The sequence below is a fragment of the Anser brachyrhynchus genome (assembly GCF_964034855.1).
Source record: "Anser brachyrhynchus genome assembly, chromosome: 20".
Taxonomy (NCBI): Eukaryota; Metazoa; Chordata; class Aves; order Anseriformes; family Anatidae; genus Anser; species Anser brachyrhynchus.
This window is the reverse complement of record NC_137713.1, coordinates 2309405-2336702: the sequence shown is the minus strand read 5'-3', so window position 1 is coordinate 2336702 and position 27298 is coordinate 2309405. Positions and strand designations below refer to the sequence as shown.

The 27298-nt window shown below is 49.6% G+C and overlaps 1 protein-coding gene across 3 annotated transcripts in view; it reads left to right on the top strand.

Moving 5' to 3' along the window:
• AATF (apoptosis antagonizing transcription factor) overlaps positions 1-22871 on the top strand; it is a 52923-nt gene extending 30052 nt beyond the window's left edge. Inside the window, exons 9-12 of one of the 3 annotated variants that reach the window (XM_080563542.1) lie at positions 1939-2006; positions 3916-3996; positions 7291-7362; positions 21743-22871. In XM_080563542.1, coding sequence (XP_080419668.1) covers positions 1939-2006; positions 3916-3996; positions 7291-7362; positions 21743-21806 — 285 coding nt within the window. In that variant the 3' untranslated portion in view covers positions 21807-22871. The other 2 variants (XM_080563543.1, XM_080563544.1) reach the window with 2 other exon arrangements.
• Positions 22872-27298: the final 4427 nt, after the last annotated feature.

Here is a 27298-nt window from a genome sequence, read left to right as displayed (position 1 = left end):
CTCCGAAAGTAGGCAAATAGAGGGGGAAAAAAAGTAGTGGCAGGATTTTAATTGTGCTTGAATTGTTCTTTTTTTTTAATACGATGTAAGCCTTGAAGGCAGGGGAAGATGTGGACAGGAATAAACATTTACTCTGTTGCTTGATTGTCTTCCATTTAAAAACAAAAAAAGGTCGTAAAATGACAACCATCTACTTTTAAATGGCATTTTTTTTGGCCTTTCCCCCTCAGTCCAGCAGCGTACAGAAGCCAGAGCAGTGCGCGAGCTCCTCTGGCTGTGCGGTGCCTGGGGCAGCCCCAGGGACCAGCTGTGCCCGGCGGGGGCCGCGGCGGTGCCCTGGAGGCCACCCAAAGGCTGCTCCGAGCACAGTGGGGCCCCGAGGTGAGCTCTGCTCAGAAACTCTGCCGTCTCACTGAGCGGGTGTCTCCTCCACATCCCCTGCTGCCAGCTGATGCCGGCTTCTTCCTTGTCCTCTTGCCTTGGCTGTGCGTGCTTCGGCCAGGTGTGAAGGCAACAGCCAGGAGCCGGCTGCTCCCCCAGCCTTACGTCCTGGGACTGTTGCTGTGCCCTGACTGACCATCGCACACCAGCACTCCTGCTTGAGCAAAAATACAGGGTAGAAGAAAAGCACTGTTCATCCTTTCTTGGCCAACAAGTCTGTAGAATTGACTGGACTCCCGTATTTCCAGGTCTGTGTCTGAGCCGAGGCAGTAACTTCGCTTGTCAGGGCATCCAGAAAGAGGTCCATGCACCTCAGTTTTGCAGGGTTCGTTTCTGTTCTCTGCAGTAATGTGTGATACCCACGGCACAGCACCTTCAAGCTCCAGTGAGTGGTGATAAACACCCAGCCCTGGTCAAGTATCCAGAAAGACTGTTCACAAGGGTCTCTGGCTGCAGGAAGCACAAAGGACAAAACCTAACCCTCAGGACATGAAAAGAAATAGAAAACCCTGCTTGAGCATTCCTGCTCTGGCTGTAAAAATTATTTTGCTGTGCTGTTCCTCAGAGCATTGCTGCCTAGCAGTGCTTGGCATCCGTTTTGTGGAGGCTCATGGGGCAGAGATCTTCCTGCAGATCTCCCAGTGCCACACTTCTTGTCAGGAGGAGCTGGGTACACAACAGCCTGTGGAAGTTCAGGCTTTTTTCATCCTTCCAAAAGCCCAGCGAACGGTAACAATCCCTGAAATACCAGCGGGATTCCTCATTGTGCTCCTCGGGGAGAGGAGCGACTGTCTCCTGTCAGGCTCAGCTCCTGACTGAGGAGCAGGGACCAGACCCACGCCTGCCTGTTTCTGCAGCACCCCCCGGCTCCTCATGCATTTGCACTCCGTGGCGTTGTACAGTTTGCTCTGGGCTCCTGCGACCAGCAGTTACTGAATGGTCGGCCTGTCTGACAAGGCCAGAGGTGGCTTTGCAGTGCCACCGTTCCAGTCCTTTGCCCTTGCTTGATGACCTTTAGGCCATCGGTTTGCTTTGCCCATGCAGGGCTCCTTGTGCTTGGCCATGGTGTTCCTAAATTGTGCCCCTCTGGCTTGGCAGAACCTTTTAGATGCTCTTCAGACGAATTATATGCTAAACGTCACCTAAATAAACCGTAATATGTCGAGGGGAAGACTCCTAGTCCTAGATCCATCTGAAATGAGCTTTGTACAGAAACTCTTCTGTTTGCCTCCAGCATTATGCTCCAGTCACGTGCACTGCGGGGACTGTTTGGAAGATAACTGCTTTATCCCTTGGAAAACTCTTTTGGGGAGAGGAAATGTTGAAAGGCTTTAGTTCTTGGCGTGCCATTTTCTAGAGAGTTTCAAGAAATGAGGCATGCAGATTCCCTTGGGAACTTGGCACCTAATTTCTTAAGTTTACCGAGAAACATGTGAACCTGTTTGCATTAACTTGTCTTTATTGCGCTTTTAAATGGAATCTTTGTCTCTCTTGTAGCTCCTTCGAGAATTTATAGAGCGTAAAACCAGTTCGCTGGACCCCAACGATCAAGTAGCGATGGGCAGGTGAGTAGGAAGCTGTCTGCAGCATCACTGGCTTCTCCCCAGCGCTGCAGCACAGTCCAGGAGTGCAGAACTACTTGTGAGCTTCCAGTCCTGCCCGTTGTAGACGGCAAAATTGTGAGTGACTCTGGAGAAAGCTTCTAGGTTTAATACAGTGCACTGCCCTGAGGATACTTTGCAGCCATAAAAGGCTTGTACCAGGCCTTGGATACCTCTGTCACAGTGGTTCATGTAGCACAGAGGATGCGTAGAGGAGTGTCTTGTCCTATCCTGCCTGACCAGAGGGAACTAGACGAAGCGACTGTCCGCTGCTGAAGCTGGGCATTTTCTCATTACGAGCTCTGATTTGCCATCCTTTTAGAGGAGTGAGCCGTCTGTAGTGAGATCAGTTAAAAATGAGTCCTGTGTATGCTCTCTCCCTGCTGTAAAAAAAGACACTGTTAGATTAGAACAGTGTCAGGGAATGTTGCCTGCATGCCAGAAGTAAAATATAATTCCATGCGGGGAAGTTTGTATTCTTCAGTTTAATTCTGTGCTTAGAAAACAGGGAACATTTCAAATACTGCCTAATAAACAGTATACATTTAAATAGCCCTGGGCTATAATTGAAAATAATGTAAAAGCACAGGAAGGTTGGAGATGCTGGAACAGGGCTCTCCGCTGGAAAAGGAGTTAAGGGGGGGCTGTGTATGGGGAGGGGAAGAAAATTCATTAGGAAATTTTGTGTAAGTAAAATAACTTTTATCCTTGTAAAATACTATCCAAATTTTAGTGCAACATGTCAAATATATTTTGTATATGTCTGGAATATTATGGAAAGCTATTCACTATAATTTAACATGATATAGACAAAATTACATTTAAGTGGTGATTACATTGTACATTTATCTGACTTTACAATAAAATAGATTACAGTAATTAAGATTATATTAAGATTGCAGTAATTGGATTTTGCTAGATTTTTTCCCCTGATGTCAAGTTTTCATTGTATAAATTAGGTAAGATGATGCTCATTTTCGTAAAAAAATATTTATAACTTGTAGAAGTTTTTCCCTACTGAAAACTTCTTTGACTTGATGAGATTGTGTCTGAGGACTTGAGCCTTCCCTTCTTCATACTGCTGGGGATCAGACAGCACGTTCTGAAAGTGGGTTTTGCCTTTCTTTTGTAGTTCTGCTTAGTCATAGGTGGAGCATTATGGAGGACTTCTTGCTAGATTTGCCAGGTTTAATAGTCAGAGAGGGTGGGGAGACATACTTGCTTGTAATTTTTTATATGCTTTGCAGAACTGAGGGAGGAAATAAATTCAGAGCATCTACCGCACTGTAGCACTTCTGTTCATGAAGTTAGCATAGCCTATCTCACTTAAAGGATCAGTTTAGAGTGTGTCAGATCGTCTGTACTGTTTGGGGCTTTCTATGTGCAAATTAGAAATCATTCTAACAATCAATGCCAAAACAAAAAAGGAGTACCTTTAAAGAAAATTTTCACAGATTTTAGCATTTATATTTGGTAAAGATTTTCTTTTTAATCCTAAAGATTCTTTAAAAAAAACAGTTATCAAGAAAGAATAAAAAATGGAGCCAGTCTTGTGGTCTCCATGGATTTCCCTGCAGACGAAGAATTCTCACCGAACAGTGATCGTCTCATTGGGATCATCAGGTCTGGCCTATGAGTCCTTTTGTGGCTGGCGTGAGGAGAAATGCTTGCTGTTTAAAAGCTGTGTCCTTGGAGTGAAGCAGTGGCACAGGCATTTGAAGTTTCATACCTCTTTTCCTGAGGTTCTGATCTCCTTCGCTTTTGTACATGCATTGGGTGAAAGGGCTGGAACAGGCTTCGGACCCCAGTATAGCTAACGCTTCTTTGCTTTGTGGTTCTAAAAATGGTGTAACTGTCATTTTGCATTCCTCAGGCAATGGCTGGCCATCCAGAAGTTACGGAGCAAAATAAAGAAGAAAGTGGACAGAAAAGCCAGTAAAGGAAGGAAAATCCGGTGGGTGACAGCTCCTGCAAGCAACCGAAAGTTGTGATTTTGCCAAATCAAATGTGACTGCCCTGGTTTGGCTGCAGGGTGCATTGGTAGGCCTATTTGCCCCCTTCAGGGCAAGCTGCCTTGCTCTGGGGCATCCACTGTGGAATCTTCACGTTCTTTGAGCCTAGAATAAGAGGTCGCTTGGAGGCAACCTCTGAGCGCTGCCCAGTTAGCAAGAGTGTTCCTTGGCCTCAGAGGGCACTGGAGACTAGTGTTCAAATGCCCCTAAGTGATTTGGGGTCATGATTTCTGGTGAAAGCCAATAAGCACCTCTTGTGCAATATACATATAGCTGACTAAAGTGCAGATAGCAGCTTCAGGGGAAGATTTGTAGAAGTGCCCAAGTGAGGTACGTGCCTATTTCCCACGCATTGTCATTTGCAATTTGGTGTCTAACCTCTGTTTGTTTTTAAGTCACATCAGAGCTTTCTTTAGCATCACAGCGTTTCGCATTCTGATTCCTGGGTCACTAATTCAGGTTGATCTCTCTGACTGTGTTTCCAGTGGAAGAATTGTCCACGCTGTAGAGTGGAAAAGGAAGCAATCTGGAGAAGATAGTTTTTGTTGTTTTTTTTTTTCCCCTTTGCAGAGCAGATATATTAGCCTCCCTGAGTTTAGCATGACTGCATGATTTGTAGTGGAGGAGGTGTTTGTGGCAGGGAGGCACGCTGAAAAGCTGCACCGCTTCCTGAAAAAATCCGCAACATTAACCATCCTTTTGTGAGTAAACTATAAATCGTGAGTTTAGATGGCATCTGATAGAAAGTCAGTGGAGTCAGTCTGGGTCAGGCCTGGCATAGCAATTTTTAAGATAGATGTCATAAGATAATTTATTAAAAGAGGGAAGAGCTACTTTGTTGGCCTGAAAAGCCTATAATTATTGACTATCAATATTCTTTTCTGTCAGCATCACACATAATTGGATATATTCATGATTCAGTCAAAACTACTGACAACATCACACAACTGAGTCAGACTCATAAACCTCTAGGAATAATGGGGAAGTCTCTCATTGTGTGCAATCTGTGCGCTTCAGCATTCCTGAGAGATCAGCTATCTTGCCAAGTCAATTGCCTCTTAGATCTTAGGTGCCCTTTTTTTTCTTTGCTAAATAAAAGTTGCACTGACCCCTCAGGAAAAATATCAATAAAAGAAAAAAAATGTGTCATTGTCTGGTTTTAGGATTAACATGCAGTTAAGCTCCAGCATCTTTTCAGAATCGTCCAAAAGAGCCCAAATTGGTGTTTTTAAATAGTTGGTTCTTCCACTGAAAGACCGTGTGTCACCCCAAGCAGTTTGTCTGTCTCATGTTCTTTTTTTCCCCTAAAATCAGTGGTGCTTAGATTTGTTTTCGTGGAGAACTTTGAGATCCCGGAGAGCAAAGTATCAAATGCTAAATTTTACCTGTCTCAGTAATTCTTTCTTTTTAGCAATCCTTTAGCAAACCTTCAATATTAGAGCGCGTTTGGGTGAAATGTGCTGGTTCGTTATAGGGTCTGAGGATCTCCAAGTGCTTTCAAAAGCAGTTGACCTTGTGCTTGACGTGAGGACCTGTTCCCTTCATAGGTGGAGAAGTTGAGGCATGAAGAGGAGAAGTGAGCCCTTCCAAAAACTGCAGAGTTGAGCTTAAGAAACCAGGTGCCCAGACCTCTGCTGTCCCTTGCTAGGACATGCCTTGTCTTGAGGTAGATGTGGAGCAGCGATGTGTGCACACCTACTGTTCTTGTCAGCGCTGCCTGTGCTGCAGCAGGGGATGTCTTTCTGTGAATGAAGTTAAATACTCGATGTCTGCTAGACTGAGATTTTGAAGGTCCCTATTTTAAAAACATGACGGTAATGAGTTCTGGGCAAACAACTTGCATCAGAGAATTTATCAGAATTGCCAAGTCCCCTTACTACTCAGCAGTCCATCTCTGTGTAAGCTTTGATCTGTATGAATCCATCAGTTTTTAATGTAAGTGAACTATTCCGTAGCTCAGCCTGTTGTTGACCTGTTGTTTGGTGCAGTGCTAGCCACGAGGTGCTCTGTCTGTTCCCTGATTTGATCATTACAGCGTTAGACCAGGGCAGTTCCTTCCATTACGAGTGACAAAGACCTGATTGTGTAGAGAAGCCCTTGTGTAAGGGTGAGTGTGTGCTGTGCCTGAAGAGCCATTCTGAAATATTCTTGTGAGCTAAAAATCCCCTCAAGGGAATGTTCCTGCATAAGCAAACAAAAGGGAGTGCAGAGGTGACAGAGAGAAAAGGTGATTCTGGGCAAATGCTTGTGAATCCTTTTGCCTGCTATTTGTCAAGCTCTAAAAATAGCAGCAACTTGGATAAAACATTTCAGACTTGGGTAGGCAGCATGGTAGTGCACATCAAAGCTACTGGTTTGGAATCTCCTGCCCTTACACACTAGCGCTTAAAGGCACCTTCACATTCACAGTTTTTCAGTACCCTGTGAAATTGTATATGTCAGATCCTGGGCTATAAGTCATGAAAAGCCACTGCAAGTTCCGAGCTCAGGATGGAAGGCAGGAGGGTGACCCCGTATCTGTAGGTGCATCACAGCATGCGGAAATATTTTGGTGGATCAGAAGCTGAGACAGATGCAGCACTTTATTACCTTGGACATGCCCCTTCTCTTCTCTCTGCAGGTCTTTTTCCTGACTTCTCTGCCTGGTTTTACATGCTGTACTTCTAAGTTATTTGTGATAACACTTTCCAGCTATGGGTATGTCTAACAGAGTGGGATTTTGAGATCCCTTAGGGCCCTAGCTACCACAGAGCAAGGAAGAAGTGATAGGAGGTGGATGCTTGAGAAAGTCTGATGCTCTGACACTGCTGCTGCCTGCAGTGCAGTCTTTGGGCACACCTTCCAGAAGGTGATTGAGACGCCAGCTGAAGGGCAGGCCGAAAACAAGAGTTAGTTCCTGTTTCTCTGACTTTTCAGGGTTGTCAGTCTGGGAGTCTGATCAGGTACTGCACACAATTAAGGGATGCTACATGTTCTCTTTCTAGCTGTGTTAAAAAAAAGGATTTGCTTGTTAGTTCATTGTACCATCTGATTATTCTTCTCTCCATGTTATAAGAAAGGAGGAGGAGGAAAGGGAGGGGGAATTGCCAGCTATGACTAGTAACTCATTAGATATCAGCCACCAGGAAAGCCAGCACTTTCCCTTTTGGGGGCTGGTATATTTCTATTCAAGCAGCAACATTTTCCTTTCATTAATAGTTACTAATGTGCTGCCTCTTATTTCCTGCACTACCCAGGTATCATGTCCACAGCAAGCTGGTGAGCTTCATGGCACCTATTGACCACTGCACAATGAATGATGATGCCAGGTGAGTAATAGATTAATTATGTTTCTCAAATGGCTTCATGACAGCGTGATATTGACCTGTTCTTCAGCCTGTCGCCCTCTCCATTTCTTCTTATCAGTTAACCATTTGTCACTGGCATCATAGCCTGGATGTCTTGGTCACATCTGTCCAGGCAGCCTGGCTGAGCTTTCACTCTGTAATTACTGTGACACCAAACAAGAAATTTTCATAAATCTTGGTACCTACATTTTTACATCCGCTTTAAAATTGCTCTGATTTTGAAATCTTCTAGTTTTATAGAATTATTCTAGAAATAGTGAACCGAGTTATCTAGTATCTCCAGGTGTAATCAAAACTTATAAAGAATTTGTCTTTTAGCAGAAATGACAACTGATTTAAATTCTGCTCAGCGTGCATTTTCTTCAGGTAACAACTGGAATAGTTCAGTCAAGATTCAGCCAAGACCTAAATGCTGCTTGTGTGTATTTCTATTTAAAGAGTGACAGATTTTATTAGAAGACTATGTTGTTTTAACTTGCTAATTATTAAAGAAGATACAAGATAAGTTTTGTGCATAGTTGCTAGGCAGCTGTTCTACATATAGAGCCGTATTTCATATGTATTACATTTTTTAACTAAGTCTGGAAATGCTGGGCTTTTTGTGGGAAGGAGGTGGTATAATTTTTCCAATGAATGGATGTGGAAAGCTTGAGAAACATCTTTCCCCTGGGTTGTGGAACATGCTTGTGCTTTGTGAGAGAGAGATGTCATTTGTCTGTTTGGGAAATGGAAACCAAATACCTGCTGTTCTCAGACTGCTGCCTTTTGGGATATTGCACAGACTTCTGGATGAAAGCTCTTCAGAAAGCTGGCACTAAGACATTTTGCGCGCATAATAAGACTCGTGCTGTTTCATCATGCATCTTTCTCATGTTTTTTTCTCTCTTTTTTTTCCCTTTTTTTTTTTTCCAAATGAGAAAACTGCTCTGAGTACTGAATATTGTCTAGATCCTCTCACCACAAAAATAAATGTGTTGGACAGGCAAGGTGGGAGCTACTCCTCCAGCCACGTAAGGAGCTCAGATCTTCCACCCCCTTACCTGGATAGGAAGAGAGGGGCAGAAGTGACTTTGACGTTGTGACGTTAGATGTGAACACTTTTGCCTATTTGGCAAATAATCAAGTGCATTTTTGTTTCTACTAGGCAGGGCCTGAGCTAGCCGCTCTTTGTGCTTCCCAGCTGGCAAGGACCTCCGTACCTCTATGGAACCAGGGTCTTTGTGCTTTGGGTAGTCCCAAATAAAACATGGGGTGGGGCAGACATGCACTCCTAATAGCGTCGTACCATCCTGTAGGAATTGTTCTGGGATGTTCTGCTCGTTCCCCACAGCTTTTTGTCTGAGGGTAATTAGCAAGTAGCACGTGTGTGTGTAGGAGGAACCCGCTCATACCATATACGTTAGTAATGTGCATGTCTCTGGTATTTCTCTGTCCTGTCCAGTTGGCTGAGTTTTTTTTATACTTTGAGGAGATCAAATAAGGTTAGAGTGGCTGCCACTTTTTGCATATAATACATATTGCAGTGTCCTACAGGCCAGGCAGGCATACAGCCCCCTGCTCTATCCCCAGAATAAGGGAAACTCAACTTGCAAGGTCTGTATGAGAGGGAGAGGGAGGTGAAAGATAGTAATGAGACCCTAATAATCCACGGGTTATCATGCTTGCCGGCCCCAGAGGTGACATTGCCTCCTCCTTCGCAGCCCGCTGCACTCACTTGCGTTCCAAAAGTTGCACAGAAAATGCCTTCTGGAAGCCAAAATTCTCCAGCAAGTCAACGCAAGCATGAAGTGCATCAAAGCAGCTGAGACAGCCGAGTCATTTTGACAATAGCCTTCTTGGGCCTCAGCTACCCTTCATCTGGCTGCCGTCGTCATAACCCTCGCTCCCCTCCCTTCTCAGCAGGCACCTTGAGTCCACCACGAGCTGCAAGGAGCCTGGCTGACCCTCCGAAGCTGTTACAGCTAATGGGATGCTCTCTGGGTTACGCTGCGTCTGCATAGCTATCATCGTGGTAGGGACATAGCATTTGACATTTGGTTTACTGAAAATGTCTCCTGGGGGTTTTCTCCACTCCGAGTGGGTTATTACATCGCTTGCATGTGTTACAGATTCTTTGGTGGCAGCAGCGTGGCGGCAGCTGCTGCTGCTTATTGTCTGACTGCGGGAACTTGCTCCTTACATTAGGTTTATTAGTCGCTTTGGAGGCCCGCCATACTTTCTGTTAATGGCATTTCAGTCACTTAGCTCTCGACGTTGCTTTAGCCATCTAGAGTGGAACCGTCGGCCGATGTGATCGCACGCCAGCAAGCGTGCCTGAGGCTTGTATCGCGTGGGCAGCTGCGTCCCGTTCTGCCAAGATGAGGCTTGCAAGCAAACCCTGCGGGTGGATGGGGCGGTGCAGGGCTCAGGCTGGGCAGGCTCAGGTCCGAGTTCAGCAGATGGCTTCGTGGATGACCTTGAGCAGTCCGTGTGCTTCCCTGACTGATTCCCCTTCTCTGCAGCGGAAAGAATCGGGGATGCTTTGAGGTCTGCTGTTGAGGAGGTGTAAAAAACAGTGGGTTAGTAGTAGTAGTATTATTTCCTTTTTTAAAAAACATAGCAAAGCTTTTGTTTCAGATGAGACACACACAAATAGAAGACTAAGTTTTCCCCAGTGTTCACCAAAATCACTGCCAGTTACCTGCAACACAACGAATGTGCATTGCAGACTGTTGCAGGCCTTCTTACAGTTTTTCTTAAGCAGTTTGTTCACAGCTGCCTCCCCACACGACGTGCTTTGGCATTGCTGAGTCCTAATGTTAAGCTTAAATTTCAGTTGCTGGAACGTTGGCCTATCAGTTCCTGTCCCATTCACTAGGAGCAGATTCTTGCTTCCTATTTGCAGCGGGCCTTCCTCGTTTGGACAGCAGAGGTGGGCATCCTTGCTGTGTGCACTGCGAACCTGGGAGTTATTTAGCCCAACTTCCTTCCTTTCCTCCCTAGTCTTACACCTTTTGTGTTTGCATCCAACCGTAAAACACACTGAAAGTATCGGAGTGGCCGGTGTCTGAAAATCAGAACTCTCTGAGTGCTCTGGTTCAGCTCTCCTAAGATGAAGATATCTGCTGCTATCGGTGATTTTATTTATTTTTCTTTGAAAACCACGGCCACCCCCTAGGGATCATTTCACATCCCTGCTTAAAATGCCTCTGCACTTGCCACGGGCCGTCGTACCTCTCCAGCAGCACACAGCCACCCTGGACAAGACAAGAAAAATTCAACGCCTGCGTTAAACTGCAGGGGAATTAAAAAGAAGAGACCAAGCCTGTACGCATGAGAGGGAAGCAGTAATGATAACAGCTTTCCTTTGTGACAGAAGAAGGTAATTTTATTGTTTGCAAGTGTGAATTACTATATTGAAAATGCAAGTATACACTTCACAGTGATGTGATCATGCTCCGAGCCATTTTTTTCCTGCTCAGGCACTTAAAAGGCATGACCCCAAAGTAAATACACATCTGAACAACAGGGTGCTCGGTATTGTAGTGCGAGACGTTTTAAAGTGTCAGCGAGCTGTATGTAACAAAGGGTTGTAGGAACAGAGCTGCCTGAATATTCCTCCTTAAGTTCTACCGGTGACCACGGTGTCAGGTAGCCGCATGGAAAATACCAGGAAATAAATATGTATGTGCAGATGTGGACGGGCAGAGGCTGGAGGGTGGCTGCTGGGGAAGTTCTGGTTCCCCTGTGGCTGTGCCAAGTCCTCACTCCCTGTGATGAACTGCACAAGCCCTTCGCCACGGGGGCAGGAGCAGACAGAGTTCTCTGTGACTGTTCCCTTGCTTTGTTTGCTGGAAGTGCTTTGAAGGCATGTGTCTCCGTAGCACTGTAATACCCAGTCACTTCTTGTATATTTAAATAGTTAACACAACCTAGGAATAAATCCGGAGCCTGATTCTTCTGTACATTTAAGCCATCATAAATGCTCTGGCTGTGCAAAGAGCCCTTAAAATAGTGCTAGGGGCTGCTAGCACTCACTCGAAGGTTCCTGTGAGTTGGTAGCGTGGCTGTGGGACGCCCAGGACTTGTGGGGATCCGGCACGTCAAGTTCATCACCTGCCACTGCTGCTGGCTGTGGAAATAAAGAGAAGATGCATGTGAGGAGAAACGGTCTGAGCGCTGCGTGGGGAGAGGGATGGACGGTCCCTCCAGAATTGTTTTACAGCCGGAATTTGAGAAAAGAAACGTGCAAGTACAATACTGCCTTTGTCAACATCGCTGCCACGTTCTTTCTTAGTCTTGCTGCTAGTTGGAATAATAGCATTCGTGCAGGCAATTAATCTTCCGCTTGCCAGTTTTTCCTGCACCCTACGCATGGGCATGGCTGTTTAACCTTGCGCTCACATATATTATGCTGTAATGTGTGGGACACGGGCGGCCTCGAGCCCTCCTCTGTTTTAACCCCTCTTTGGTAGTATTTTAAAACATACACTGGAAAGTGATTTTTATGGTTGTCTTGGGGTATATGTTTATAGACTTAAATACATTTATAGGACTCTTGGGCCGAGGTTTTTCTAATCGGTCCAAGGTCATTGCTATGTAAATGGGCCTGCCCTGTGACAAGCTGAAGGCAAGAGCTTGATGTAAGTGTGCTGGGGTGGTGTTCAGAGGGGAGCAGCAGACTCGGGCAGGAATTTCCCAGGATTAGATCGGGACTGATCTCTCTCAGGCTGTGATTCACCTGGGCTTGAGGGTGGCATCGTGGGGGTGCCACTTCTTGGACTTCCCTTGCAATACGCTTTTCCCATCTTCATGACCTGGGGGTACTTCAGTGGTCCAATTGCTCCAGGATCTGGCACAGCGTAAACTTTAATGCAATCATCCTTTGGTACCAGCATGTTCAACAGAGCTGGGAAGATGCCTGCCTTCTCTGTTTTATACTTTGGGAAATGAGGCACAAGAAAATGACAAACTGAGCCTAGAGGTTCCCACTGAAGGTGTGCATGTCCATAAACACGTGCGTGTATTTTCATCATGTGCAGAGATGCCATATCTGCAGGAGTGGATCCTATAAACCACCTAGTCGTGGCAAGGTCAGGTAAAGTCTGTGTTCCCGGGAGGCTGTCTGTGCGGATTTTGGTTTTGTTATAGCTCTCTGTCAGCTTTGATATACAGATCTTCAGATCTTTGCACTGTACATGCGTGTGGAACAGAGACTAAACACAGACACTCCAAAAAAAGGTCTGATATCAAGTTACTGCCAAGTTTGAGGAACATCACTGTGTCACCTCTGGAGGACGGGTAACTTGCAGGAGAGATGTTCTTTAAGGAGCAGATGTTTGGTCCACGCACCTTTATCTCCCACGACAACTGAGGTTATTCTGACAGGTAAAACAAGATTGTGCAAATATGCAACAGTGATCTAATCAGCTGGAACAACAGCAATATTTTAACTGGCGCTACCTTTTAACAGCATCATTAAGGGCTCTCATTACTCTTTTATTAGAGTCTCACTCTATTTCTTATCAGATTACAGAATGAACATAACTCATGGCACTGATTTGATCTCTTGTTGAAGAGGATTACAGCTTTGCATTAACTTGGATTGACACGGTTTATAATTTGCCGTTGATACACATGCTGGCGGTGTCGCATGTGTGACCCCCTCCCCACAGCACCGCTGAGGAGAAGGACGCCCATACATCATCATTAAAGATGGCACCCGGAGCAGAAATGGGAGGCAGGAGAAGGCTTCTCTGCAGTAAAGTCAGGCAGGACAAAAGAGAGGTGCTCAAGTGCAAGCTGAAATTCAGGGCAGGGGTTTTTACCTGGCTGAAGGTGGGGGATAATGTGTCAGCTTTTTCCCAAATTACCGGGAAGAAGCTGGCCGTCACGGGACTGTGTCAAACCACGCAGTACGAGGCACAGGCTGGTCCCTGTTTCGGATGGTACTGACCAAACACCCCAGACAACCTGTCTGCCTGTGCTGGAAGTTACCTGGTCGACACGTCCCTGCTCTGTAGGAGCCGCAGGCTCAGGGGCTTCCCGCGGGGGCTGCGTGCCCGCGTTGGCCTCACCTCGTGCTTGGCAGCGGAGCCCCCAGCCCACTCCCTTACAGCCTGGCTCTTGTACAGCACACCAGTGCCTGCTGGGACGCTGGGTTAAGGCACAGCTTATCCAGCTGCCAGCGGGGTTTGGATTAGAGCATTTCCCTTGGATTCAGCCAGGACGCTGTGTTTTCCCGACCAGCATCCTCACTTCTGCACTTAGCGCGGCTGCTTTGTCGCTGTGTGTCTTGCAGCAAGCGGAGGGGGGTGCGTGGTAGGAAATCCCGGTATTAAAAGATTAATTTACTTATATGACATAAGAGTTTAATATAAAAATAAAAAAAAAAATAAAAAAGTTGCTGAGATACCAGCCTTTAGCTTAGCTCACTTTGTACTTTGGGTATTACAGCACCATGAGACCGGATTAGTGGAGGAATCTGGGCTCCAGGACTGTCAATCCAGTTCTGTTCACCGTGCCACAAGTCCCTCACAGGAAGCAAAGCACTTCTTTCTGCACCAGCTGAACCAGCAGATTCTGTGCCGTGAACGTCAGGTGTCTGACGGTGTGAGAAAAACCCTTCTAGGTTTTTATAGGCATGGCCTGGAGGAAAGTTTGTCCGGCTTTGCGTTGGCTTTGCTTTGTGAAACAAAGGGGGTAGCACTAACGCCCGGGGCAGTCTCTCGAGCATGCAGCGCTCTGACATTTCAGAGAAGTTGGAGTTTTGGGATGGGGCTGGGGGGGGCTGTGTGGCTTCAGGAGGATCCCCGTGCTCTGGCAGAGCCCCTCCAGGGTCCCCCAGCGGAGAGGCGTGCACCCTGGGGAGGTGGCGTGTCCCGCAGCATGGTCCGCTCTGCCTCGCGAGCATCAAGCAGCGAGCACTGAGCTCTCTCCAGGGGAGCCGGGGGCCTCGGCTGAGCTGAGCTGGGATCCAAAAAGCACACAGCACGCAGCACGTGCTGCCCTGCGAAATGAGACCCGCCTGGCTTGGCTACTGGGCCCGAGGCACCCTTCTGCCCTCTGTGTTTCGCTCTGTTTGGTGGGGTTTTACCCCCAGCCTTTGACTCGCCCTTAGAAGCCAACCCACGTAGATGCCTGAAGGTACCCGCGTGGCTTTAAACTGCAGTCGTGCAAGGGCTGGTGTGCGAGCAAGGAGCTTTTGTGTGTTTTGAGACTGGCCATAGCGAAGTGGTGTACGTGACCCCGGCTAGTGCCAATGGGCTGAAATCATCGTGTCCCAGCGTTTGATGTTTGACATCCCTGGTAAGAAGACAGACGCCTCTGTTATGGAAATTTCCTTTTTAAAGGGAAAAAAAAATAACCTGTTAAGAGCTGCAAGATGATTTGTCGTCCTTCCTTTGTGAGACAATTTGTCTTCTCCTGCATCAAATCTGTTATAAAACAGTCAAGCTGTGAAAGAGGGAAATCATCCTAGGAATATGGGATGTTAAGGTACACAAAGAATGGTCCCCTCCGTGCGGGTGCATGCACGTCTGCACAGGGCGCTGCACAGGCAGCATTACAGCGGCTGCTCCGCTCAAATACCCGTCTTCAAACAGAGCCTGAGAAGGCAACATTTTATGAATTTCATGGGGAAATTAAAGCTGCTAGGGAGCACGCCAGCAGAGCATGCTGGAGCTTTGTGAACGTCCCTGCGTTTTTGCTCCTTCTCCAGCCGCTTCTGCATCTTTGGTCTTGGTGCTGTGAAAGCTCCTGGGAAAACGTGGGCGCTGGTGGGGCCAAAGTGGGGGTGTGAGAGGTTCCTCTGCTGCTCCCGTTAATTCTGTCACCTGTAAGGCTGGAGAAGAGGCAGGTGGCTGTGTGCTGGTGTAAGGACAAACCGTTCGGGAGCGGTGATGGAGGTGGCAGGTTTGAACCCCGGGTCTGCGGGGCGGCACCTGGAGAGGCAGCCCGTCGTCCGCCCGCTCCCCACCCCATCGCCGCCCAGCCTCACAAAACGGGCAGAGTCCCTTTGTTTAGGGCAGGAACCGGCTTCCTGAAATATTTATAAATCTCGTGCCTGGTCTCCTGAGACAAACCAGAGGTCACATGTCACCTCTCATAATTTAAAGCCGTGGGGCTAAAAGCATTCGCACGGACTTGAAGGACCCAATCCTGACCTGCCTGAACGAGAGGGAATTGCGGCAGACCTTTCTGAATCTCCTTCAAGCGCCGGGCACGGTGATGAGAGCCGTCTGGCTGCGGAATTTATGGCCGGAGTTGTGCGCGCCGCGCTCGGGCCGCGGCTGGGAAGCGAGTGAGAGAGTGCCATCTCGTGGGGCTGCCATCTCGGGGGGCTCCTGTCCCGGGGGGCTGCCATCTCGGGGGGCTGCCGTCCCGGGGGGCTGCCGTCCCACAGCCCCCGCCGCCCCGCAGCACCCCTCGCTGCCGGCGCCACGGGTTTTTAATGCTGCCCGCCTGATCGCCGCTGCTTGTTCTGCTCCCCGTCACCAGCCGTGGCGTGGGTTTGTCGCTGCGGAAATCCCGGGGTGGGAAATGCAGGTGGGGTGTGCGAGTGCAGAGCAAACCCCCCCACACACACACCCCCGCGTGCTGGCATCGGGTAATGCTTTGGAGTAGGGCTTGAGAACTAAAGGGCGCCAGCTTGTTTTATCTCCCCAGGTACCTGCTCTGCTTGCTAGGCACCTAGTAATCTGAATTTCACACTGGTGGACAAAAGATCTCTTAGGATGCAGACAGAAAGTTTCCCAAGAAAATGATGAGCCATCTGTTCCGCAGCCAGCCTCTGTTTTCATCAGGAGGTGTGTGGTTTTCATCTTCTTTTCTTCATGGGTGTTCGTGCTGTATCTTTCACTGGTTTTTGTGAATTGGAAATGCATTGTTCCCAGTGGAGGATGTCACCAGGAATGGGTTATTTGTAGTTATTTCAGTACTGCTTGGGGCATATTCTAAATTATCTTTTTTTTTTTTTTTTTCCTGTCCTGGAAGAAGAGAGGAAAGAAAAGGTACATGGGAAAAGGCAAAGAGATTTGGTGGAGGGTGTTGTTGTAACAGCAGAGCAGCAGTGACTCATGTGGTATTGCTGTATTAATAGCGCTCTGAAAAAAAAAAAACCACACCAGAAACTGAATTTTCCCCCTTACTTTTGTTCTTCTACTAATCCACAGAACTGCGTTTTTAAAAAAAGAAGTAACGTGAATGTAATTATAGCAACCAGCACAGCGTTAGCTGCTCTCTCCCATGTGAGGGGTGTGTTTGCTTTCCCCTTTGTATGTTTGGTGGAGTAGTGCTCCTGCGATGGGCAAAGTAGTTTCCTGGGGAACTGCTAACAGTTCCTGTGATCTATATTTTAACGATTTATATATTTATAAAATGTGCTTTTGCTCTTAATATTCACTCAGGGCAGTCCTACCCTCTGTGTGTGTTTACTTGCTCTCCGTTGCAAGGCTTTTGCCTACAAAACCCCGGTAGTAAGTAGGTCTGTGGGATTTGGAGGGTGATAAAGTCCGCTGCTGAATTAGCACACAGAGCTCGGCGCGTGAAGTAGCTGGGCTTTTATTTATTTATGAAAACAACGCCGCTGACGTGCGGGCAGGAGCGTGCAAGGTGAGGAGCCTCGCCGTCGGCCCTGCTGCCCTGGCACCCCTTTATCCGCGGCGTGTGCGTGCGCTGGGGGCTGCCCGCAGCCGGGGGGTGTTGCAGAGACCCCCCGAGAGCTGTAAAGGTGTTAAGCCGTGGACGGGAAGACGGCTGAGCGGCGCAGGGGCACCCCGTCCTGGCTGCTCCACGAGGCCGAGCCGCAGCCAAGAGCCACGGTCCTGAGTGCGTGGGGGCACGGAGAGCAGAGGGGAAGGGCCCCCCTCGCACGCCCCTTTCGTCTCAGCCTGCTGACATACCAAAAAAAGGGGCTGCGCAGACGTGGAGCGGTGGGTGCCCGGCGTCGAGCTCCGCTGCCGGCCGCTGCCTTTGGAGCGAGCTCGGGAGAAAAGCATAAATAATAAGGCAAGGTACTTACACACACATGTTTTATGGCAAATGGCTGTGTGGTTCGTGATCATTTTTTCCAGAAACAGGTTTTATGATAATATAGTAAAAATATTAAATTAGAAAATGCCTCACTAAGGGTGATAAAACCTTACTACAGTGGAAATAGGTAATTATCCCCTCTACAGCCTAAATGACAGTTTAAAAGAAATAAAAATGTTAGTGCTCATTACTTGCTTTTGTAGGTTGCAATAAAGGGTAAGTTAAATTTTAATTCAAGGAAGACCCCTGTATCGACCTGCTTCTTGCGCACTCTCTACCTGAGGTGTGAGTGCTGTTAATTACTCAGCACAGGTTATTCCTCAGCTCGCCGTTCATAGCGGTGCCCCTTTGTGCTAAAGTCACCTTTCCTCCGTCTGAAGGCAGCGCCTCGTGGTGGGGTGGGTTGTTTCAACTCAGTGGCTCAAGTCTGATGTTTAATATACGTGGGTGGAGGAGAGAAATTTTATGTTTTTAACCAAAATCCAAGCTCATTATGCATAGCCTTAAGGGGGCTGAAAGTATTAAAATCCACACTTACCCTGGTGAATTGAAACAGAGACAAGGTTAAACCTGGAGGATTGATGAGTTTTACTCTCTGCATGGTTAAATCCTGCTGAGGGAAGATGCTGTAGAAGAAAGGTAGCTTAGATGATGAAAGGAGGGGGGGGGAGGGATGGTTGGGTTATTATTATTATTTTTTGGCAGGGTACAATGTTTGTTTTGTTTCAGGGTAGAGGAGTTACGTGGTTTCCCATCGCTGCCAGGGTGTCTGTGCTGTTACCCAGGCAGTCCCACCTGGATTCAGGCTTCAGCAGAGGCTGCTGGTGGTGTGCCCCGGGGCGAGGGGCAGGCTGGGTTCTGCCAGGCTCGGTTCCTCGGGGCCTCTGTGTGCCCTTCATGCGCCTCTGCAACCGGGGAGGGCGAGCGGCAGAGTCGGGCAGTGCCCGGGAAGGCAAATCCTTGCCTCAGGTCTCCGCGGGCCCTGCTTGCTTGAAAAACGACTGCTCGTTTAAAATCCCTGGGATGGGAGCGAGTTCAGCATTGATCCCTGAGCTCCTGTACCCGTCAAAAGCCAAAAACGTGGACAGAAACCTCAGGAGACTGGTTCTCCACCGGTGGGGAAAGGCGAAGGCAGGCTGCAAAGAACAAACGCTACTTCTGGCTTTCTCAAGCTCGCTGAGAAAAGGCAGAAGCTCCTGCTGCCTCGGGCTGGTTCCTGCAGGGATCTGCAGCGAGGGAAATGCTTCAGGAGCCTGCAGTGTGGGTTTGCAGCCGGGACAGAGATCCCCCCGCCGACAGGGAACGTCGGAGGAGGGCAGCGGGACCTCCGGGCCACAGCCACGGCTGTAGAGGCAAGTGCGGGATCAGGCCTGGGAGCCCAAAATGGCGGGGAGGTGAGCTCTGCGCGTCTGTGGGACAGCACGGCGAGAAGGGGCAACGCGTGGAGACTGTGGGGGTCCTTGGCAGAGCATGGGGGGGCGGGAGGGAGTCCGTGGGGCGAGCTGTGATAGTTAATACCTGAGGACCGACGCCTCCGGTTCGTGTCTTCGCTGCCCGTGCCCGGTGTGTGCATTAAAACAAACAAACCGCAGGGGCTGCACGGACTAGAGGCTTCCTTCCGAGCCCTGAGCAGGGCCGCGTCCCTACAGGGGAAGAGAAAATGGAAGCAAGCTCCAGAAAAGGAGCTGCGAGACCCCGCTGGCTGCTGGAAGGGCTCTTCGTTTGTGGACAGGCTTCTCTCTGGCAGGAGAGCGAAGCTGAAGCCAGTCGTGGGGCTGTCAGCGTACCGGGGCCTCAGGTGCCTCCCGTGGCCGCAGGCGGGGGTTGGAGAGCCAGCAAGGGGGTGCCTTCGGTACTGGGATTTGTCTTGCTTAGGTTGTTTTCCTCAGTGCCATTAACTCACCCTCGGTATTTAAATGAGGTGTAGGCCAGGGGAGAGGGGAGAAGGACTGAGCCGGTGATGTTTTGTCAGAGGCCTCTCAGCCTCCTCTGACACGAGCATCCCCCACGTTTGTCGGCTTTGCCCACCTGAGTGTGAAATGCTGTTCTACCAAAACACCGGTTTCAGCGGTTCCCTCGCTGCTCCCGGCACGTGAACCCCGCTGCGGGCAGGAGCTGCTGTGCGCTGCCCAGGAGTTTCACCGAGATCGCAGCACAAGTGGGAGCGTTTGCTCGGGGTCATGATGGGGTCTGAGCCAGGCAGCAAAGCAAGGCCGGAGGGCTGTGATTGTCGGAGGACCAAACAGCATCGCTCTGCATTTTCCTTCCAATCACTTGACGGAGCCTTAAAGTCACAACATCTTTTTTATCAGGAGCGCTGCTCGCTGTTTGCCATCTGATTTCTCAGTTGAAACAGCAAAAACGAGTCACATTTATCAGTTAATAGTCAGGGAAGATGGAAAATGTTGCAGGCTTGGGGAAGGCATTCCTCTCCCTCCTCCCTTTTCTGCCTGGTGCGGGCAGTGGTTTCTGCAGGCGGAGGGAGGCTGGGAGGTGTTTGCTCCCTGCCTGCACGTTCCCTTCCTGCTTGCTCATGGGCATCCCAGGAGAGCTTGGACCAGAGGACGCAGAGCCCAGGACGGCTTGGAGCTGAAGCCTCCACGGGACCGCACAGCAGCACGGGGCTGTCACACCTGAGCACGGTTTTTGGCATCTCCAGAGGAGTGAGAGACATCGTTTGTCCCCGAGCCTTCGATTTGGGGCACTTGGTGCAATTCAGCTGCCATTTACGACATCTGACCCCTACCACCTTCCTCTCCTGAGCTCAGAGCAGCTTTTCAAACATCAGCTCCGTTTTCTAGAAGTGGTTTGCTTTTGCTTTTGCGTTAAACTTGCCAAAAATTGCGTGCACACCCTCGATTTAACACAGAAACTCCAGTTACGGCTCCGTGGTCGGGGCCGAGCTCTGCACACAGAACACGGAGCCACCCGTTCCGTTAGGTGGGGAGCCCACATCCCTCACCACCTTCGTTTGCTGAGGGTAGAGCCGCTGATTGGTTAATTAGGTTGTAAATTAAAATTAATTTAAGAGACGTGGCCCAGTGAATTAGGGTGGTTTTGCCGTGGCGGGCTGTGCGCGTGTGCCCAGCCCCGTGCTGCCGGCACCGGCGCTGTGCTCCACATCCCCCCAGGATCAGTGGCTGGCCTTTCACTGCAGCTGGGGAGTTCCTTCCCTCTCCGAGGCTGACAGGCAGCTCCCGCCAGTGGAAGTGTCCGCAAGGAGACACTTTTCAAGCCAGTTGCCATCTCTTATTGATTTCTAAAGGAGCCGGGCAGTAAAACAGCCCCCAGCTCGAGTGGTCGCCAACGAGCCCTGTTGTGATCTTAATGGAGGAGGCAGCCAGAACCACGGCGTCTCTGGCAGGGCTGAATTTCATCCTTCGAGGCCACGCTGTGATCATCGCTGAGCAGAGGAGACGTCGCCTTTGTCTGCCTGTCCCAGGGGGATGCTGACTGTTCGGCCGGCTGCTGCAGCAGCTTCCCTGGGTGCTGGCCCTGACACACCACTGACGTGGGGCCCCCAGCGAGCAGATGACTGGGATTGTTGCTCCAATAACCCCGTGGTTGTCGGAGAGCTCAGAAGGAAAGAAATCCCATCCGCAGCACCGCCGACACTGCTGCGTGGCATCGTACAACAGGCTGTGCCTTTAGAAAGGGCGTCCGTAGGAAATAATGCTCTCCTGTGGGCTGCCTTGATTTCCAGAAACGTGCGAGTTATCAAAATGCGCTCGTCTTTTCCCAGCTCTCTTCTCAGGTTACTTTGGTTTTAAATTAAAAATAAATACATAACACCAGCCCACTTTATTTTTTTTAATTTTTTTTTTGTAACTTGCTCCTGTTATCACAATTGCTGCATATGTGATATTAATTGGACTCTTGTTGCTGGGTCATCTTCATTGTTTTTCAAGTACCATCAAGTCCAAGAAAATGTATGAAAACTAAATTATAGTCCCACGAAGACTGTCTGATTGAATCCTCCTTATGGCTCTGCGGTCTCATACATCCTATTAAAATATTCAATCTTGTTTTGTTACTTGAAGAGCCTGTCTGTAAAGGGCAAACTTATAGAAAACCTCATTCTCCAGAGATACGGTATCCAGCCACACTGAAATATTTACATATTTCTGTACTGTGTGTGATTGGTCTCATGCAAGGTCTTTCCTTTGCTTGTATTAATAATATTGCATGTATTAATAAAGATTGTTGAATGCATTTTTAATTACACAAGGCCTTTCCATTTTAAGGAGCAAGTGTGTTTGGTGGCAGCCTCTTGCTGCCAGTTTGACCTTGGAAAGTAACTTTTCCCCCTCCTCCCCCCTCCTTTCCCTAGGACGGAGCTCTATCGGTCGCTGTTTGGAAAAATCACGCGTCCTGAAGAACCTGAGCAGAATTAGCACCCGGCCTTCGCATCAGGACCGAGCACACCTGCAGGCTCTGCACCCCCTGCCCCAAGAGCCCCCAGAGCAGGGTGCCTCCAGCTGCTGGTTCGTTCCCAAAAACCTCACCGAGGGACCATCAAACACGGTCACTGCTGAAACACGCAGGTTCAGAAAGAAGAGTGTGGGGCAGACGTTTGGCTTGGCTAAATGCCTCCCCCCACCTTTAAAATGAACTCTGCCTCCTCCCAAAGACGATCCCTTTTCAACTATTCCTTTTAAATTCCTGACCTTGAGTTTGCAATCTGCTCGGCACAGGCGAATTGTTCTGCCGGGGGGAGGGACACGCTCTTCAGAGCAGCAGGGATCACCAGCCCCTCCCGCAATCAGGTCACCCACGTTCGTATTAAATCCTCCGAGATTTTATTTTGGGGATTGGTGGGTTTTTATTGAAGCATTCAGTTCTGTTCGTTGGCTGCGTATCTGGAATGTGTGACTTTATTTTCACCGAGTCAAGAGGATTTAAATGTCATTTACATAATTAACGTGGCCTTAAAACAGAGAAAAGGTGCTCTCCCTCGCAGACAGCCAGCGCTCCCCGTCCACACGCCAATTCCTGAACAAACGCGCTGCAGACCTGGACATTGGCTGGCTCACAATGGGTGCAACATGGGGACACATCTGGGGGTATTTCTGCAATTAGAACATATTGGTGGATTCTTCAGTCCATCATTGATCCCGTACGCTTAATTATTTCTGCTGATCATGACTGAGCCCTCCTGTCTTCACCATCACCGTGACACACTTTTGAAAGATGCCAGCACGAATGTAAAGCTGGCCAGAGGCGCGAGCTCACTTGGGGCTTTTTGTGGGGTTTTTATATCCAAAGGTCAGAAGCTGGAAATTAATCCCCGTAAGGGGAATTTATTAGCCTGCTGTGATCAATCTGAAATGGAGGTTATCTTGCGTAAATAATATGTGCATATATATGTATAATGAGCTGGCCACTGCTTGTGACCACATGAACTCTACTGTCTTTGCTTGGTGTTTTGTGTGCTCTAATTAAAATGCTTTGTAAACTGATTGTCCACGTCTGATCAGTGCAGAAAAGGCACCGGCAGCTGCGGGTCCTCTTGGGCCCAGCAGCGAGATGTTATTTAACCAGAGGCTTTGGTGTCACTGCGCTGGAGCCCTGAGCCCTCTCCCCAGGGCCTGGTGGTGACACACAAAGCCGCACGGCTCTCGTGTCTCCGCACGGTGCTGTGGGCACGGTGCTGTGGTGCTGAGCTGCTGCCCCGGCGTGCCCGAGCGGTGGGTGCTGCTGCGATGACGCAGGGTCCCTCACAAAATGCAAAGGCCCGCAGAAGTATTTACATTTTCAGCCACCAGCTGAAAAGCCCCATTTTTGAGCTCCCGAGTAAGACAAGTATTCTTTCTTTCTGCGTCAGGAAATACTTGCAAGCTTTTCAGGGGGCAGCTAAATTAATTTTTAAATTAATTTTTAAATTAAAATTTAGCACCCCTCGCAGTGCCAGCCGGCCAGGGGAGCTCCAGCTGCTCCCAGCGCCTGCCTTTGCTCGAACCAGGGCCTGTTGCAATGTGCTTGTAGCTTTTTTTTTTTTTTTTTTTTGTCCCATTGAAACACTTTCTCTGTAGCTGCATTGTTGCTCTTCATTGTGTCCCCAGAGCTGTCTGCACACCTGAAATTAATTAATCACTTTTCCATTTCTTCATTACAGATTTAAGTCTGCTTTCTAGCCACCTGTTTCCCGTAAATAGCTGCCTGCCGCGTTACGTGCTGGACGGAGCGGCATCTGCCACACCTGGGGAGAACCAGCTCACCTGCAGGGACGTGGCTCGCGCAGTGCTTGCCGCGGGACTGCCTGTGTTTAAAAGCAGAAGCAAGGTGCGTGGCTGTGTGGCTGCAGCGTGGCTAAATGCCATCGCCCTGCACGGAAGGTAGCCCGTGACCAGCCCCACGCGGGGTGCTGCGAGAGGTGAGGGACCAGGAACAGAAACGTTTCCTTTGGGGGGGGGGCATTAAGCCGAGTGTTTTGTGACCTTTTTGAAAAAGCGCCATGCCAGCGCTAAACCCAGCTCTAAAAGGAGGGTCCGAGGGTGCTGCGTGGCCTCGTGCCTGTGCCCTCCCCCCCCCCCAGGGCTTTGCGCTGCCTTTTCCCTCCCCACTGCCGGTCCTGGGCCCGGATCAATGGGGGCCGAGGAGGCGGCGGAGGCCGGGCTCCCCGCCCGGTGGGAAAATGTACCATTTTTCTTGGATTTAGAAAATAAGTGCAAGGTGAGTATTGACTTTGTGTGGCAAACATATGTATCACGGGCGGATAAATCTTTATGTTCACTTGCAGCGAGGCAGTATCTGCAGCTCTCAGGGAAGCGCATTGATTTCTCCAGCCCCATCTCCATCTCGCAGCTCCCCGCTCAAAATTTGCCAGGCAGAAGCTCACTGAATGTCACCACTGGCTCCTTTCTGCTGCCCTTTCTGTTTCGGGATGCCCCTGACGGCCTTACCGCCAGCAAAGAGCCCCGCAGCGGTGCGACTCCCCATAGCTGCTGCCGTGAGAGCCACCCAGAGGTGCAGGGAGTGGCGGATTTGGCTCAGCCTGTGCTGAGCAGTCCCATGCTCGTTAGTGATCAAGGTCGTTTAGTTTCGCACGAAGCCCATCAGCGGGCTGGTGCTCCCCAGCTGTTACCGTCCTCGTGGTGCAACCACCCCAAGGCAATTCCTGGAGATGTTCCCCCCCCCCCCCCCCCCCCCCCCCCCCCCCATAAATTCCCTGGCAGTGGGCGGAAAGCAGCCGGGCTGCGTGCGCCGCTTCCCTCTCCCAGCCTGGCACAACCCGCACACGGTGTCGAGCTGTCTCCCCACCCGTTAACGGTACCTGCGCTTATTTTCTGAGCAGCGGCAAAGCTGTGTGGTCGTCTAACATCATTAAAATCTCATGGTTTAATAACCGCAATTCTGAAAGGCATCAAGGGGAGTAAATTGGCTGCTTCCAAAGTTTGTGTCGGTGGAATGGTTTCATGCTGCTTGCACTGTCAGAGCAAGCATTAAGGATGGTTAACAGAAAGCACCGTGCCCCTACCCTACTTTGGGGTTTGCTGCGCTGGCAAGTTGTCTGGCCTCTATTTGTGGCTTGGGCTCGGGGCGCTGACTGCACTTTCTGCAGGCTGTAACACGCCTTTCCAGTTTGACTTCTGTGTCCTTTAACGTTGTAGCACCAGGGCACTTCTTTTTCTTTTTTTTTAAATATTATTTTTTATTTTTGGAGAGCTGGATGTAATGTTAAAAGGGTAATATGAAACACTTTAAATGTGATAACTTCTCATTCGTATTGTTTGAAGAGATAAGAGTCAAAGCCCTGCTAAGCATGCTTTTGAATTCACTTATCAGTGTTTAAGCAGGCTTTTCTCCCCGCTACCCCTCCCCCCCCCCCCCCAACCTGGGCAGTGCGAGACGTGGGGAGAACCTGGGCCGGCAGCTTCAGCCTGCCAGGGCCCCGTTTCCTCTGCTGACCTTGCCGCTAAGGGCGGCGCTGGATTCCGGGCACAGACACGCTCTTGCTGCCTGGATGTGAGCGTGCTGCAGGAGAATGCACAGCCCGTGACATCCCCGAGCAGCAACCCGTGGGACCACGGCCGGTGTGATGTGCCTGCACCCAGCCCCGGCTGTGCCCCGCATCCCGCTGTCCTCCTGGGTGCTGTGCACGTCTCCGGGGCTGGAGCTGCGCACGATGCTGTCCGCCCCCAGTAACCCCAGTAACCCCAGAACTGGGGCAGGTGCTGCTGGCCCGGCGGCAGCAGTGGTGGGCTCGCAGCGATCGCGCCTGGTGGGCCCGCGGGGCTGTGGCATGGACAAGAGCTTCGGGTGCTGAGTCACACGGGCGCAGATAACCAGGGTGCTCTCCACCAAGTTTTCCTAAAGCTCAGTGCTGCCGTTTAACAGCGAGCGAGACCTCCCTCCCCCCCAACAGAATATTAATTCTATATTAATTCATGATACAGCTGCTAATTAGTACCTACACAAATGGGCATTACACCTTTGCAAAACATTGCACAGCGAGTCGGTGTATGTGGGAATTAACGCGTGTGACTGGTGGGGGGGACGGATGGAGGGGCTCTGTACACCCCACCCCCCCCCACCCCCAAACCCCACAATAGCAAAAGAATTTCAACTTTCAGACAAACAACTTCATTTACAAGTGTGTCTCTAATTAGCTGCAGAATTAGTAAAGCAGAGTTTTCCCCCCATAGATCGGCCAAACCCCTGAGGGAGGCTGTGGAATAGAGAGAATCGCATTTCCAATTATTTTGTTGAATTGCTAATTTAGTTATTGTGCCTGGCGTAATTGTGATGGGTATTGGGTGTGCAATTCAATTTGTTTTAAATATTTGTGGGAAGGCTGATCAGTAATGGAGCTGACCTATTTCATGGCCCAAATTGAGAGAAGAGACTAAAACAAAAAACAGCTACAAAGCCACAGTTTGTCTCAGTTTTTATTTTGATGTCTCTCATCCCTCTTAAGACTGTTGATGCAACAAAAGGTTTACATTAAAAGATGATGGCACTTTGATCTCAGGCTTTTGAGAGCTTACAGCTTTGGTACTTCTTTTCTTGGCATTTTAATATGTAGATATTTTAGGCTAAAGAGTTTTAAATGCATTTCTAGAGTTCAATAGGGTCCCCCCCATCCAAATTGTATGATGTTTGTTAAGGTGATTTATGCTTTTGCTCATCAGGACTCTGCTTTGAGAAACGCGTGAGAATAACGGCTGGGGTTTTCTTGGCTAACATCGGCCGGTTTGACACGTCACACCCCAAAACGAACCTTCAATAGAGGGAACTTTGGAAAGGTGCTGGTACACCGCTCCGGGGTCAGCCGGGGACAGCCCTACAGCCGAGGTCCTGGCGGTGAAATTTCCATGGGGCTCCCGCTGAGCGCGGCCCTGCCCCTGTGACACCTCCGGGAGAGGGCTCAGGGGACTTCTGTGGCACCCTCAAAGGCTCGCTGCCGCTGGGCTTTCCCTGCTCGCTTGTTTCAGTCGAACATTAAAGAGGAAAATAAGGCTGGGGAGGGGGCACAACTGCTAACGGCTCGCTGGGGCAGCAGCTGCGGGCTGGGAGCTGGGCCCAGAGCGGGGCTCAGCGCCAAGCACTCAGTGGAGAGGAGCTGCTCCTCCTGCCGGCACCTGTGTTGTTAAATCCCAAAAGGTTTATTCCAAACACCCCCAGAGGTGTGACAACGGGTGGGAACAAGGGGCAACAGGGGGCCTGCCAGGCACAGTCTCATGAGGGGCTCGTGCAGACCAGGTTGGGGGCACAGCCGAGACCAAGCGGTGCCTCGGCGCCGTCCTCCCGGCATGGGCAGCCACCGGGCCCCTTCGGGCGGTGCTGCGTGAAACCTCCCTGCTCCCTCCCTAAGGAAAAGCGGAGCTCCCCGAGGGGCGCTCGGGATGGGGGTGACAGACTTTTCACTCCTGGCAACAGAGAGAGA